The sequence below is a fragment of the Buceros rhinoceros genome, unplaced genomic scaffold, assembly GCF_000710305.1.
Source record: "Buceros rhinoceros silvestris isolate BGI_N320 unplaced genomic scaffold, ASM71030v1 scaffold9825, whole genome shotgun sequence".
Taxonomy (NCBI): domain Eukaryota; kingdom Metazoa; phylum Chordata; class Aves; order Bucerotiformes; family Bucerotidae; genus Buceros; species Buceros rhinoceros.
In genome coordinates, this window is record NW_010414674.1 from 17,098 (window position 1) to 32,304 (window position 15,207).

At 37.0% G+C, this 15,207-nt stretch overlaps 1 protein-coding gene across 1 annotated transcript in view; it reads right to left on the reverse strand.

Annotated features, from left to right (window-relative positions):
- CCDC132 (coiled-coil domain containing 132) overlaps window positions 1–15,207 on the reverse strand; it is a 79,284-nt gene that overhangs the window by 14,729 nt on the left and 49,348 nt on the right. The window contains exons 20-21 of the mRNA XM_010137169.1: window positions 10,550–10,671; window positions 6,585–6,665 (exon numbers count right to left, since the gene is read on the reverse strand). Of these exons, the coding sequence (XP_010135471.1) occupies window positions 6,585–6,665; window positions 10,550–10,671 (203 nt within the window). The remainder of the gene's footprint in view (window positions 1–6,584; window positions 6,666–10,549; window positions 10,672–15,207) is intronic.

The following is a 15,207-nucleotide window of genomic DNA, read 5'->3' on the forward strand; positions in this document are numbered from 1 at the left end:
AAGAATTTTTTTATTAGAAGAAATGTATGAAAAGCAATAAATTAGGGTTTTTTGCTCCCCCTTAAGTTTACACATCCCTAATCGTTCTTGAAGCTTGATGCTGAAAATGACAGCTAAAGACAATTGTAAAAGCACATTGCATTTAAGGGTAATTGTGCTTTTTGAATATGATGTAAATGTGGTAAGGTTTAAAAATAGTACTTTTCAATGCTTCTGCTACACTTTTTGAAAAATGAGTATTTTCTAACTGAGGGGCACAAAACTTACGTATCAGGTAATCTTGACTCAGCCTGTATGAAATTTAATCAAATGTAAACAATGTAAGCTACTACAATGATCACCACTCGACACACTTTAAGAGAGCACATCATTAAAAAGCAAACACCAAACTGTCCTGAGAAACTATGCTATTCAGTTTCTATGTATTTACAATTCTTTGCAGGCAAGCAATACCTTTACAGCACGACAAAATGCCATGCAAGGGATCCCCAAGTTTGTCAGCACTTAGAATGCATGTGCTTTGCTCGGGCCTCAGAGCTGAGTTCATCAGCATTGCCATGCAGCAGGTTTCTAATTTCAAGAGTGTGGATGCTGCATGCTCATTGTTAGAAAACAAGAGTGACCCAAACCTCAGTTGGGTCAGTCCCACTGACTTCAGTAACAGACTTCAATAAAATTTGCATAGAAACTTCCAGGATCTTTGCATTTCATCTAGTTCTTAGTGTCCAAAGTCAAATGGTAGACTTTTTGTGTTAAAAAAACTACCAAAACTTGTGAAGTGCGAATCCTCCATGCTCTCTGTTAGAAAACAGGAATGTCCCAAATCTCAGTTGTCTAACCTAACATAACAAGGCCTCTGTCAGGAATCACCGTGTGCTAATAGACAATGATGAGTCATTAACTATGCTTTAAAAAATAAGTATCAAATGAGCCTCCACAGAAAAGCACACCCACTGCCACATCCTTGTGAACCTGAACCACTACTTTACAAAAACATGTAAGCCAATCTGGTCTGGTCGCACATGTTTTTACTGCAGCATTTTTCTTATCCAAAGAAATATTTTCCAGATGAGCTGCTGCCAGTTCCCAGATGCTCAGCTGAGACTCTGCAGACACTTGCACTCCTTTGGGACTACGAATCAGCCGAAGTTTTTGGTGCCCAGCAAAAAGAATCTGAAGTGTCTGAAACGGGATGGCCAGAGAAACAAAGCAATTGCCAAAACCCAGGAAATATATTCAAAGAAATAAGCTGGAAAACTACAGTAAATCATTCCGGTCTACTTGGCCATAACAGCCATACAAAAAAAGAGCTCTAAATGTATAGTGTGAGGAAGTAAAGCAGAAAGCAGCTGCAGAAGTCCTAGCATATTTTCAAAGTGCTTGTTATGTCAGAAGTTCCTTTTGTACACACAGTTCTCTTCCATTAACAAGCAGTTCACACAACACCTTAAACATCATAATTATCTATGTTGTATAAACGTTTTCAAAGAGAGGAAGGAAAAACCCCACAAATTGTGGCCTCTCTTTTTTTTTTTTTTTCAGACTTTGTTTTTCTTTGAAGGAGCAGGAGACCAAGCAAGGATTATAAAAATTGTAGAAATTATCTTTGGCCAAACAAAACCTCACCAGGAATCACAGCTCACAGCTCCCATTCCAGTGAGGAGTTCAGATGTGTCTTTCAGGGGCACCATCCTGTGCCAGGCACTGCTATGCCAAATTGCACAGTGTACACTCTCCAGAGCTTGGCACCGGTATGCCAAACCGGGACATAACAGGGTACATGTCCACACTAAATAATGTAGGATTGTGTTGTGACATTTTAAACAAAACTGAGTTGTTTGTTTCCAGGACTGGGACTAGTGTAACTGAACTGTACTGTTCCACAGCATCAAAGTGTCAAAGCCAAAATGCGTTGGAAAGTCAGGCATGAAGAAAAAAAATTGTTCCTTCCAGTATTCCTTATCTTTCTTGTACAGCTGAAAAATCTACATTTTTACATCTCTGCACCATCAATCTCCAACCTGCTGCCTCTGCCAAAAGATATATACTTTATGGGGAAAGAGCCCAAAAGCTAAAGTAAAGACAGAATCTAAACTACATTAATCAATACCTCTTTACACCAGTGAATCCTCCCATCTATTCTTCTACACATTGCATTGCAATGCTTATACACTTTACAGCACTAAGGCACAGTAACTCTAAAAAACATCATTCTAAATCTCAGTTTCTCTTGAATAAGCCAGTTTGCAATGAAATATTTATCAGTATTCCATAGTTCTCTGCCCCCAAAATCTTACTACTGGAAGCAACAGCATCACTCAAGGCAGTTACGTGTATGCACAAGACATTCACAGACAACATCTAGGTAACACCAGTACCGTGACCAATTTACATTTTGTGAAGATAAGCAAGCCACTTAGGGATAGATAGAGCAAGGAATCAGAAGCAGAGATTTCCCTTCTGAATCATCAATTATCATAGATCACATCAATCTAATTGATGCCTTGGACTTACTTGGGGTCTTACTGGTCTTGGTGGACTAATATGAACATCGTTACTGTTGTGAAAACACATTCCTGTTAGAAAAACACAAGGACCAAATGTGTATAGGTATCTCTGCAGACCCCACTCAGGGGAACTGTCCATGAGGAGATGTAGGCAGCTCAGAAAGTGGCACTTGTTTCGATGCATTTAGCTTTACCAAAACTGTACCTTAGCACTATTGTGAGGCTGAAACAGTATCACTTCTTCCTCCCTTTTTCTCTCTTCTCTTTCTGTGTTCTCCTTTTAATACATCCTGCTGGTATGAACGAAACACAGCTTGCAGAATGCTATTTCTGGAGGATTCAAATTATTATCTCTGAAGCTGCCGCACAGCAGAAACCTGTACTGAAGCTATTTTGCACTACATGTGGAAAGGCCTGAATATGAAATTCAGATACACAGATGAGCCTCAGTAGAACACAGCCGAACAAATTTTTTAAAGTCATATTGTCCTCTTACCTCTCAGAAATGAAACTGCACCCTAATCTACTTTAAAATAAATACTCAAAGTGTTCTTATTTTTTTATTTTGAGTTAGCCTACAAGTATTTCCATAAGGCAAGCAGCTTGGACACAGAACTCAGTCACTGTAAGCTCCCAGCACACTTCCACATAACGCTACAAGAAAGCAAATAAAGACAGTTTGACTAATCAGTAAGTCCCTTTTATTTAGTTTTTAACTAAACCTATTTCATTTCAGTAGCAAAAAAAACTTCAGACCACACTTAAACCAGTATCAATATTAGCAGTGCAGAGATTAACAAAAGCCATAGCTGGACAAAACCTCATTTTCAGTATAACAGTTTTAAATAGGAAGCATATTTAAAGCAGTAGCACCTAAATTACATGCTTGCTCTATCTGGTAAAGTGTTAAGTCCCTTCATCATTGTCAACATAAAGCACCTTCATCACTGTCATTTTGATTACATCATACAAAACATCCAAATTTAAAAAAAAACATCCAAATTACAAACATGTTTCTCTATCACAAATATGAGGAGGAGGGGTACTTTTACTTCCAACTGAAGTGGTGAGGTCTGGTGGCTATTTGGGGATTTTTATTTACTATATGTTTATTTACTATAATGTTTATCATTGTATCAGCGTAGGAGCAACCCACTGAATGATATGTATCACAGTTGAGGTGTCATGTTATTGCCCTGTGGTGAAGTTAACAGGACTGAACACGTGTTCGTATCTCAGCTATTTCCTAAACATTCCTAAACATTCATCTGAACTGTAGGTGGACTTGCTGCAGTTTATTATAAAGTACAGTTGCATTTTCTATGAAGTATTATGTTGCAAAACAGAGAAGTGATTCACTTATACTTCAGCACCACTTAGAGGGGACAAAGACCCTCCAGCAGAAGCAGGGACTATGTGATACATGAGAAGGGATGCAGGCAAGAGGAGAGGGAGTGCTTTAAATTACTGCAGCCTTTTTGCACAGTGGCCATGAGTCAGAAGCTCAACTCTCTGTGTCTCTCAGTGGTCCAACTGAAAACCAGGATAGTACTTCTTTCTCAAGTACGGTGAGTATACTGTAAGTTCAGTATATATTGAAAGGGCAAACACTTCTTGTATTGTAATAATACAAAAGTATAAACTTAGAAGAGCTTCATAAAGAGATACAGAGAAGGCCCCCAATCAACCTCCACACTCCTCATACAGAAGATGCTACAAGCTGCAAGAAAGAATATTACAGCAGCTTGGTTTTACTTTGCCAGAAGTTGAACCACCCTTCTACTTTGCTTTTTTCCTTCACAAAAGAAGCTTTAAATTCAGCTGAATAATAAAAGGAGTATCCTAAAAGGTATCTAATGTAAATTACATAGCACTAATTCAGTCCCAAATAGGAACTACAGAAAGCCTACAAAAATCTGGGGAAGATGGCCTCTAAATCCTTCAACTACTTCTCTTTGTCTTGAGAATAAATATAAAATAAAGAGGCCTTCATCCACTCGGTGTCTCAAAAAAGGAATGGACAAAGTCCAACTGGAAACTAGGAATGATCCAGTCTAAATTACTGAAGAGTCTTGACATAGATCACAGAGCTCAACTTTCAGAGGCACTGTTTAGAGGAACTAATTCTGATCTACACGCAGTTCTGGCAGAGCCTTAGTCACAGAGTCAGAACCATCAGTTTCAGACTATCTTTATGAAAATAAAATATGGAAAGATGCTGCCATCAGGAACTGAAATGCTACAGAAACAACAGTCCTTAATAAAGTCACCATGAACAGAAGACAATGGGAAAAAAAAAAATAACCCAACAAAATTACCAACAGGCCATGACACTGAACCCCAACACAAACCTGAATATTTTCAGAAAGCAGTAATCTAAGTAATTACAGTAATCTAAAATAAAAGAGGAGAATTTTGAGAGCAGTCCAGAATAGTCCTTACAATCAGGAGAAATACCCATTACAGTAAAGATTAATTTCAACTTCCATTAACTCTTAAAAATGAGCAAACATTAAAAATACGCAGAACACTTTCTTCCTCATTAAACAAAAAGTGGAAAATTTCCATTTATAGCTAAGACCAGCATAAGTTCACAAGACATTAATAAACCTCATGGAATGCCTTTAGGTTAATAGCAGTTAGCTAAGATTTCTTCTTCCTTTCAAATCTTGCCTGGAATACAGCTCTTAATTTCAATTGACACTAACACTATCTGTAACAGCATTATTAAATGACTGAGGAATAAAACGAAGTCCTGTAATTTTTTCCAATTTAATCCTAGAATTTTTTTTTAACTTATTTTGACTGATAAAAAAAAAATCAAGACTGTAAAGAACTGTCAGGAACTATGACTACAGAGTAAGTTTAAAAAATTAAGTCCAGAACTTGCCATTATTCCATAATCTTTAAATGATTCACTTCCAAGACTTTCCTAGAATTAATTTTTCTTTCTGATTACACTGCCTTTGAGATGAATATGAGTATGACTAGACTTTTTCTGTTTTATACAGGCCTAGGGGTTTTAGTTATCTTGTGCTCCCTCTACTGTCTCTGTAAGAAGTGGCTGCAAAACCGTAAGAAGTGGCTGCAAAACCGTAAGAAGCTTCTCTGAAAGAACAGGTTAGGATTTGCTATAATACTTAAAGGAATTAAAATGGCATAAAGTGTAATTCTGCAAAATGCCAAATCCTTATGGAAGTCAGAATAAAGCATCTGTCTTCCACTTTTTTCTAAGGTAGAAGTTTTAGAAAATAAACCCTTTCTGCAGCATCCATGGTGTTAATTACTGCACAAGCCATTTATGATACTCTTAGGAAATTTCTTCATAATGTTTCAAGGGTTTAATATTTAGGTGGAAAAAAGAACTAAAAACTTCCATTTTTGCATAGTTCTTAGCAGTATTTCTTCATAAACTGTGCTGCTTGGATGAATCCACAAAATCTACCTGAAGTCTTGTTTACCCTTTGTAATGTGAAGTGAAGGACAGTAGCCTACTACCAGTGTGGCACAAGCACCAGATTATTTTACACATTTTGAAATTAACTCATGAAGTGGCCAATGGGATATAATCTAGAAAATACGTCAGGGGAAGTTCCCCACAATTCAGAAATGACTTAATAAAGGACTGGGTGTACATGAATGTTCTTCAGGTCAGCTTAGTTTTTTTGCTATTTTTTATGGAAGAAAAATGACTCATCTCTTGTGTTGTTTTGGTTGGGTTATAAAACATCTCATTTAATAAAGAGAATACTGTTAATAATAGACTGTTTCTCTTTATTATATGAACCATAATGCATTATAAGATTTAACTACAGAATTTTGTTGTTACATTTCACAAAAGCCATTAAACTAGTTTTGTTAGAACTAGTTACTTGGATATCTAGTTTAAATCAGAACCAAATGATTTAATACAGTAATGATATCTACATCATGACATATCATGAAACTAAGCCTTTGTCATTACAGACACTGAATATGAAGAGAGATAAGAATCAGAAAGCCATGATGAAATACAATTCCTAGATTTCCTACACAAATCTCTATTCCACTGAGCCTTAACAGAATCCAGGTACTTACCAGATCAATAAGACTCTCCTGGATTCTGTTCAGCGTGGTGCGTAATCTGCTGCTACTGAGACCCAGTCCTGTTGATTCAAACTGGAAGAAATACACGCTATTTATGTTGGGAAAGGAAAACCCATTGGTTTAAAGTTTACAGTGACACAGCAAAATTTCAGTTTGTAAACACTAGCTACAATTTACTTACACTGAAGTTTTAGCAAAAAAAGAAAGTTTTATACAAAATGAAAACAAAATCAAGAGAGGTCACAGGACTCAACACTGCACTGGTGTGAAGAATGACCTGAGTACCTTCCATGAAGATGACAGCTCACCGTTCACACCAATAAACAACCAGTATCCTTTACTGTTATAATACTGTATTTGGGTGTACGACTCTAGAATTTCTCATTTGAGTGAAGAGCCCAGAGTAACGCACCATGATGCCCCCACTGTCGAATGGCCTCTCCTCTCTCAAGCTATAAAATTTCTTGTAATTCCTTATTAAATATCTAATTGACATATGTCAAATTACATCCACTGATCTTTATAAAACAGTCATTATTATTTAATGTTTATAAAAATGTACCTGAGATGTGCCATTTTCATGTTCATGGCTCAGAAGTATTATGGAGCAGATACTCAGCAGGGATAAATCAATACGGCTACACTGTTTTGCTGGTAAATGCAATGAATTATACCAGCTGCGGGTCTGATGCGACATGCATAATTATTGTAGCTACTTCTCTTCTACTTAGAATTAAAAGAAACCCAAACTAACAGAAGAAAGGAGGTGGAAATGGGACAGCTAAGAAACACATATTTCTGTCAAGGATCTGGAAGTATTGAATACATTTCTGGTATGTGATTCGCACCGGAAGGCAATTTACTGAACAATATTTAGAGCTGTACGCTGATTATTGGACTTCCTTTCAGTGCACAAAATCAGGCAAGGAAGTGTTCAAGTTCATGCCATCTTCTCCACTCCTTTTAAGTACAAAATGGTATAATTTAGGTCTGCATTTACTGCATCTAATATTTCTGACTTATGATGCCCACCTGCACCAATCCTCCTACATACTGAATGAAAATTTACATCTGAGCTGAATTCCCACTGCTGAAATCTCAAACCTTATCTAGGAGACAGAAATCACTATCCCAGTGTCCACATTTGACAAAAAAGAAGTGTTCAAGCTTTCGTTTTTCCACAGATGAAGTAAGCTTTTGTACAAAAATAATTTGTATTTTTCCTCACATTTTTACCATAGAAATATGAGTTCTGAACTGTCTTTGATTTTGCAGGTATATGTGTGAGAAAGAAAATAACTTTTTTCCCTTTAAGAAACACACTCATAATTCTCCAAACGGTTTTTGGGTTTGGTTTTTTTTTTTTTTTTTTTTTTTTTTTTTTTTTTTTTTTACTCCTTAATGCCACATAGTACTTTTTCAAGATATGACCATAAGGACTGCAAGTTCAAGATTGGCTGTTCTCTCTGTTAGGGTAATAACAAACAGAAAAAATACCCTGCTTAAAGGAAAAAAAAAAAGTATTTGCAAGTTTCAGCCATTAAATACAATTTTAAGAAATCTGCACCTGTACCATCAAAACTACACATCACACAATCTGCTACCAACTTTCAATAGATATCAGTAACTTAAAACAATAACAATATAATGATGTAATTCTTTCTAAAAAATGGCAATTCCGCCTTTGAAACATATTCAAATGAAAAGGAATGTAAAAACAAACTTAAATTTCCATAAAACATTACATATCAAGAACTGCAGATTTATCAAACAACCAGTTACAGCCTGAATTTAGAACTGCACATCCCAATGTATGAGGGGGAAAAAAACCCAACCACCACCAAACAAACTAAAAAACCCAGACAAAACTGTTGCTCAGTATTCCTCCACGAGGACAGAACCTCCTGACTTCACACAGAACATGTCAGTCATCAGTACAGCTCCTTGGCCTCATGGAAGCTTTTGCTATTTCTATACGCAAAAAGGTAGATACTTGATTTCCAAAAACAGATGACAAAGTAAGGCTAGTAAGTAGAGCATTAGGCAATTTAAAGAATAATTTTACTCATCACCAGTTCTACATAATCCCTTATAGTTAAAAAAAAAAAGTTTCCCGTAAGAATGGCCATTGGTCTAAAAATCATTATAATGTCGTCATAAAAAATTAAAACTCACCTCAAATTTATTCTGTTAAGGAAGACTATTCTGTTGCGTGTTCATGAATGACTTACACTTTACTGAGTACATATAGGCATATATAATATAGGCAATACTTTTTAATTTCATGTTAGGTTGCTCCGTAATTTGAGATAAGGAAGAAAGGCAGCCTTAACTTGCATCCCACAAATCAAAAAGGTTTTGAAAGAGCAATTCTGGTTAAAAGTGTGCAACTTTTGGCAGTGAAGAAAGTGAAATACTGGCTACACAGAATAATCATTCTAAAGAGGTCTGGAAAGTGCAATGACTTAGCATCATAACTGGACATAGAACTCAACACGTGCATTTTAAATCCTTGTTTCTCATTAAACTGGCAATGAACTCTGTACAATTAATCACTCTCCTTATGCGTGTACCAGCTCACACATAAAGCATAAGCACAATATTCACAGAGAATTTTAACCATTTAAGGAAGTTATATTACCAGCATACCTTTAAGAATCCTATTTGATTCTATTTTGTAAATAAAAACAGAATAGGACTCTCAATGGTCTAAAACACATACCATCACCCATCTCTATTTTCTAAAGGTTCATAAACACTGTGGGGAGTGAGGACATTTAAGTAGAATTACAAGAGGGTTTATTGCCATCATAGACCCTTTGTAAGAATTATATTTCTCACGGAAAATCATCTGTCAAAACAAAAACTAAGCACACCACAAAACCATCACAATTTTACCACCCATCAGCTATAACATTTACCTGCCTAGCACAGTGTTGTTCTCTGTTAGAAGCAGTGAGTGAGGAACTCAGTATGGGCTTTAAAAACAGAAAACATGAGGTGCAAAACACAATATGAATACCAGAGCAGCTGACTAAGCCAATGGAATTGATTATCTTAACAAAAGCCAAAACCAAACGAAACAAAAAACCCTCAAACAATCAAACAAAAAACAAAGAACACCCCCCCATCTTCTAAACACAAACAAATTGCAAATACATTTGTCCTGCCAAAGAGAACAGCTCAAAAACATTTAGAACCATATGTTAAGTCTGAAAAATCCATTACAATTTGCCAAGAGATGATGATGAATTTGGAACCCCACTATATTATTTCTTGTGGAGTAATGTAGGGGCCAAGGGGGGAGAAAATTGTTATTACATGCAGCTTTTCATAAATACTTTAAGAAAATTCTGTTGAGAGTTGGTCTATGTTATGTACAGACATTGCCAACAAGCATTTATTTCAACTACAAGATCACTCAAAAAAACCTCTTGTTTTCATTAACGCAAGTAGTTTCACAGAAGAATACTAGACCTGAAAAACTGTATTTCAAACCTCTTAAACCCGAGTTACTACTTAACTTTCATGACCCCTTCTCCTCTTCCTTTTTCTATTCTTACCTAAGTTAGAGAAAATGAAATCACTTCACACTCTCCAGGCTCCAAACCACCACCCTCCTTCTGCAGACTGCTCCTCTGCTCCCTGCTTTCTGCCACTACTTTCAGGTATTTCACGTTGTCTTTCCTCTCTTTCAAAATGCTGTCAGAAAAAGAGTACAGAACCTACTCAAAACATAATAGGATTCATGTCCCAGTGATAATGATACTCCCAGGACTTGTTCTCCTTATTGCTGATCTAGTCAGCCTTTTCTTATTCCTGCATTCAAATCTATTCTGTAGCCACTAAATTTTCTGGGAATTACATACTAGGCAGATTTTAAGTAAAGAGATCTCCTCTGTATTCTCATTCTGTGTGTACAGTGATACTTGGAAATGAATAACGTTTCTACCTACCGTGTCATTTCGGCCAAAAAATGTATAGACTGCATACAGATAGTAATCGAAGAGCTGGGACATGAAGTGGATTACATCAAATGCAATTGGTTTCAAAATATTCATCATCTGCATGTATTTCCCTTAAAAATTAAACACAGAAGATCAGTTTCCTCAGCACAGGTGCTACAAAGACAGTACCAAGTTTGACAAACTCAAAACCAGCATTACAGCCTTGAATATTGATTAAGAACAACTTTGTAGTATTTTAGATATGGGAAGGTTTAAAAACAAAGCTAAATATCATGACTAAGACACCAGAAATGCCTCAAGATTTCTCCAAATGTGGATCAGTATCAACAAATGTTAACAAATGTTAATCAATATCAACATGTCTTGAATAATTCTTGATCTTCTGGTACCAAATTCAAAATACACAGCTTTCTAGATCCCCTACAAGTTTCAGCTTCATTTAGCCAAAAAATAATCATCCCCTAAAGTAGTCTCTGGCAAACGATATATAGAGCCACTGAAGATTTTATGCATTTTTCCAGCAATAGAAAAGTATGATATAAAAATGATATGCCCAAGATTGGATTTCACCCAACAGCTCTAGAATTAACGTGTTTCACATCGGTGACATAGCATTTCCTGCTCTCCTTCCTTTTATCCTGTGGTAAGGAATCCAGTTTTAAGATGTATGTTTGAAATGTTTCTAGAAGGACAGACTGACAGAAAAGGAGGATGTCAGGACCCTGGCATATCCAGAGAGAAGAATAATTCCTTCTCTTCCTTCCTGGTCTCTGCTGCTGTGCATTTGACTTGGGAAAATGAAAGGGAAAAACCCAAACTCAGGACTTTCATCTGTATGTTACTGAGTCAAACTGATTGTAGGATTTGGACTCCGAAAGAAATTTTCCCCTTACAGGTCTAGTTCACGGGACCTTTACATTTTAGTTATTTTGTTTCCCAGCATAGGGCATGGCTCATAGGGTCATACAAGAAAAGTACTTAATGAGAACCCTGATAATGCAGAGACCCAGTATTTCCTGCTGGCTAGCTCAAAACTGACATACTGCTTGCCCTATTAGCATCTTAAAAACATAAAGAATATGTAATAAGATTTGGGTTATTATAGTAATAGACAGCAATTTTTGAACCAAGATGTAAATACAGTCCATCCAGCACGCAGGATATAGTAGATCATTTAACAAATTGTCATATTCCAGACATGTTTTGATGTGACAAGTTGGAAAAAATTACATGATAGTGTTAAAATAATTTATTTTTCCTGAGGTCAGCAACACTGTTTTTCAAGTTAATTCTGTATCCAGCAAAGTAATTCATTAATCGATACAGAAAATGTTTGTTTTAAGCAGAGAACTTGAGTAATAAAGAAACAAAATTAGCTTTTAGTATCACCGGAGGTGGAGGAGTTATTTGAATTTTTTTAAGCAATTACTTCTGTAAGTCAGTAAAAAGAACATTCACCTGACAAGTGCATGATACAGCTACACACCTGATAAGATGATACAGAATTATGGTACAAATCAAGCAATAACCTGGCATTGCTACTTTCCAGGTTTCTATCTAGCTTAGACTCCCTGCTTGAGTATTAGCAAACTGGGGCACAGATGCATACCATATGCAAGCATGGATTTTGTTATTTTAGGCTGCAATATCTACATATTCTGTATTGCCACAGGCTGATTTTTTTTACTTACGTTTTTAAGCTTGCCTGCAACCCAGCCAACACGATACAAGGGTGACATTCTGGACAGTTAGATTTCCAAATGTCTGTGCAGCTGGTATGAATACTCAAGGTAATCTCTTGAGCAGTACCTTACGCTTTCCCAACGGGCTATACACTGTACACTGCCCAAATGGTGTCCCTGTAACAATCTTGCAATGCCAAGAACATTTCTCTATTACTGCATCACTCAGCCTCTTGACACCACAACAGTTCCAAGAACATTTCCTCCTAATTGCCCTCTAACAGGACATCAACTTATAAATTCTATACATTATCTAGCTGTACTGAAGTTCCCGTTTTGTGTAAAAAGGGGGTATATGCAAACATTTTCAAACACTAAAAACAGCCCAAATACACACAGTGCTAGAAACTTCCAGAAATACCTAAAATCACCACTGAAGAGTTTCAGCAATTCAAAGTAGCTTGACTTTCTAGAAGCTCTCCATTAATAACTAAAACTGCTGAACATTTGCCAGGTTTGTTTTGAAGTATTATTTCCAGCACTTCTTTTGTCCTTAAAGACAGTAAGTAGAGAGTACTCTCTATCAGACTAATATACAAAAAAATAATCACTAAAACCAAAAAGGTAAATAAGTACACAACCTGCTGAATAATACGTATTTGAGTTTTAGTATATCTGTGATCATTTAACAGGGAGTCTCACTAGTCCAAACATGCAGTTTCCTATGACATTTATTAGGAGCTAAAAAGCCACTTTGAAGGAAAAAGTGAAAAGTCTGTTGTAATTATACCATTTTGAAAGAATGTATGATTTAGGGATTCTTTCAGTCCCATGAGGTTCTGTGCTATGAGAACAATCACTTCACCTATAATATTTCTGCTGTGAGATTTGTCATCACCATTATTACTTTCTTAAAACTTACTGTGTTCTAAAGCAAGCAAAATCTAAGAGTTTCTTTCCCCAAACTAATCACAATAAATTAAAAAAATGTTTATGTCTAACAGAAACACAATGCAAAAAGCCCCATTTCATCTATGATATTGAATGTTACGTATTCACTAAAAAAGATAAAAATTAAGGTAAAAGTGAGGTGGGGTCATGGCATATTAGAAAAATACAAGAAACTACAAAGAAACTGCAAATGGACGAGCTGAAAGGCTAAAACAGACCTATTTGCTCAGGAAGTTACATTAAGAGCTAGGGCTACCAAAAAATAAAATTTTCCAAAACATGGTAAAAATCAGGAGTTTTCCAATTACAGAAGCAAACCAAACTGAAGGGCTGTGACGGGACAGAAATTGTAGACAAACAGGACAGTTCAAAATCAAGACTGAATAGTTTGCCTTGGTTTTCACATGAGGGACAATGATACGGACAGTGAGAAAAGTGAGAAGGGGAACAGGGTCACTAACAGAACAGAACCGGCCATTTTCAGCCACACTGAGAATGAGTGGAAAAGATCTTAACGTAGCCAACCTACAGGAGCAAAGGAATCAGGACATAATAAAAAATAGCGATGAAATAACCAGTCTGTTAATCAGTGTAATAACCTGTATGTGCAATAAGCAATCAAGACATGGGTTGTACTGCTACGACTGAACAACAGCAAATGAAAACATATTCAAGAAGAGGAAAAACAGTCATCCAAGCAGCTACAATAACTTGTATGATGCAGGACTTCAGATCAAGTTTTGAAGAAAGTATGGACGTGACAGAAGCAGAAATACAGAGGCAAAACTAAGATAAAACAAATCATGGAACTATGAGAAGACAACTGTACCAGACTAATCATGACACGTACCATACACAGTCATGACAGGGAACCTACAGGGTCTTCTAGACAAAGGACACAGTACATTAAATCTATATGGGATTTAGTAAAAGTATTAATTTAACAATATTGCACAGAGAACAAGCGAAGCTAGAATTTTTTAAATGAGTAAGGGTTTAATAAAAGAGAATACAGACAGGAGTGTGTTGAAAGGGAGGTATCTGGAAAAGATTCTTTCTAGTGCAGTTCCCAGCAAGTGGCCTCCTCTTTAATATTTCTATGAATGACTCTGGCACAAAGAGTGTGATAAGGCAAAAAAATAAGAAGTTACCATCAAACCAGAAAAGGATTGCATAATGTACAGTAGGAACTGGAGGATCTCGATGGCTGCTGTAATAAAAACTGGATGAAATTCAGTAGTACAAAATGTGAAACGTTTGGGGACCAATGAAGACAGTCTGTTAAACCTAGAATTTTATTTTGGCATTTTTATTTTGGATAAAAAATTGGCTGGATGGCCAGGCCCAGAGAGTGGTGGAGAATGGAGTTCAATCGAGTTGGCAGCCGGTCACCAGTGGTGTCCCCCACAGCTCAGTATTAGGGCCTGTCCTCTTTAACATCTTTATCAATGATCTGGATGAGGGGATTGAGCACACCCTCAGTAAGTTTGGAGATGACACCAAGTTGGGTGGGTGTGTCAACCTGCTTGAAAGTCGGGAGGCTCTACAGAGCTGGACAGGCTGGATTGATGGACTGAGGCCAATAATATGAGGTTCAGTAGGACTAAGTGCCGGGTCCTGCACTCGGGCCACAACAACTCCCTGCAGCGTTACAGGCTTGGGGAAGAGTGGCTGGAAAGCTGCACAGCAGAAAAGAACCTGGGGGTACTGGTTGACAGCCGGCTGAATGTGAGTGGTATTAGGGCCTGTCCTCTTTAACATCTTTATCAATGATCTGGATGAGGGGATTGAGCACACCCTCAGTAAGTTTGGAGATGACACCAAGTTGGGTGGGTGTGTCAACCTGCTTGAAAGTCGGGAGGCTCTACAGAGCTGGACAGGCTGGATTGATGGACTGAGGCCAATAATATGAGGTTCAGTAGGACTAAGTGCCGGGTCCTGCACTCGGGCCACAACAACTCCCTGCAGCGTTACAGGCTTGGGGAAGAGTGGCTGGAAAGCTGCACAGCAGAA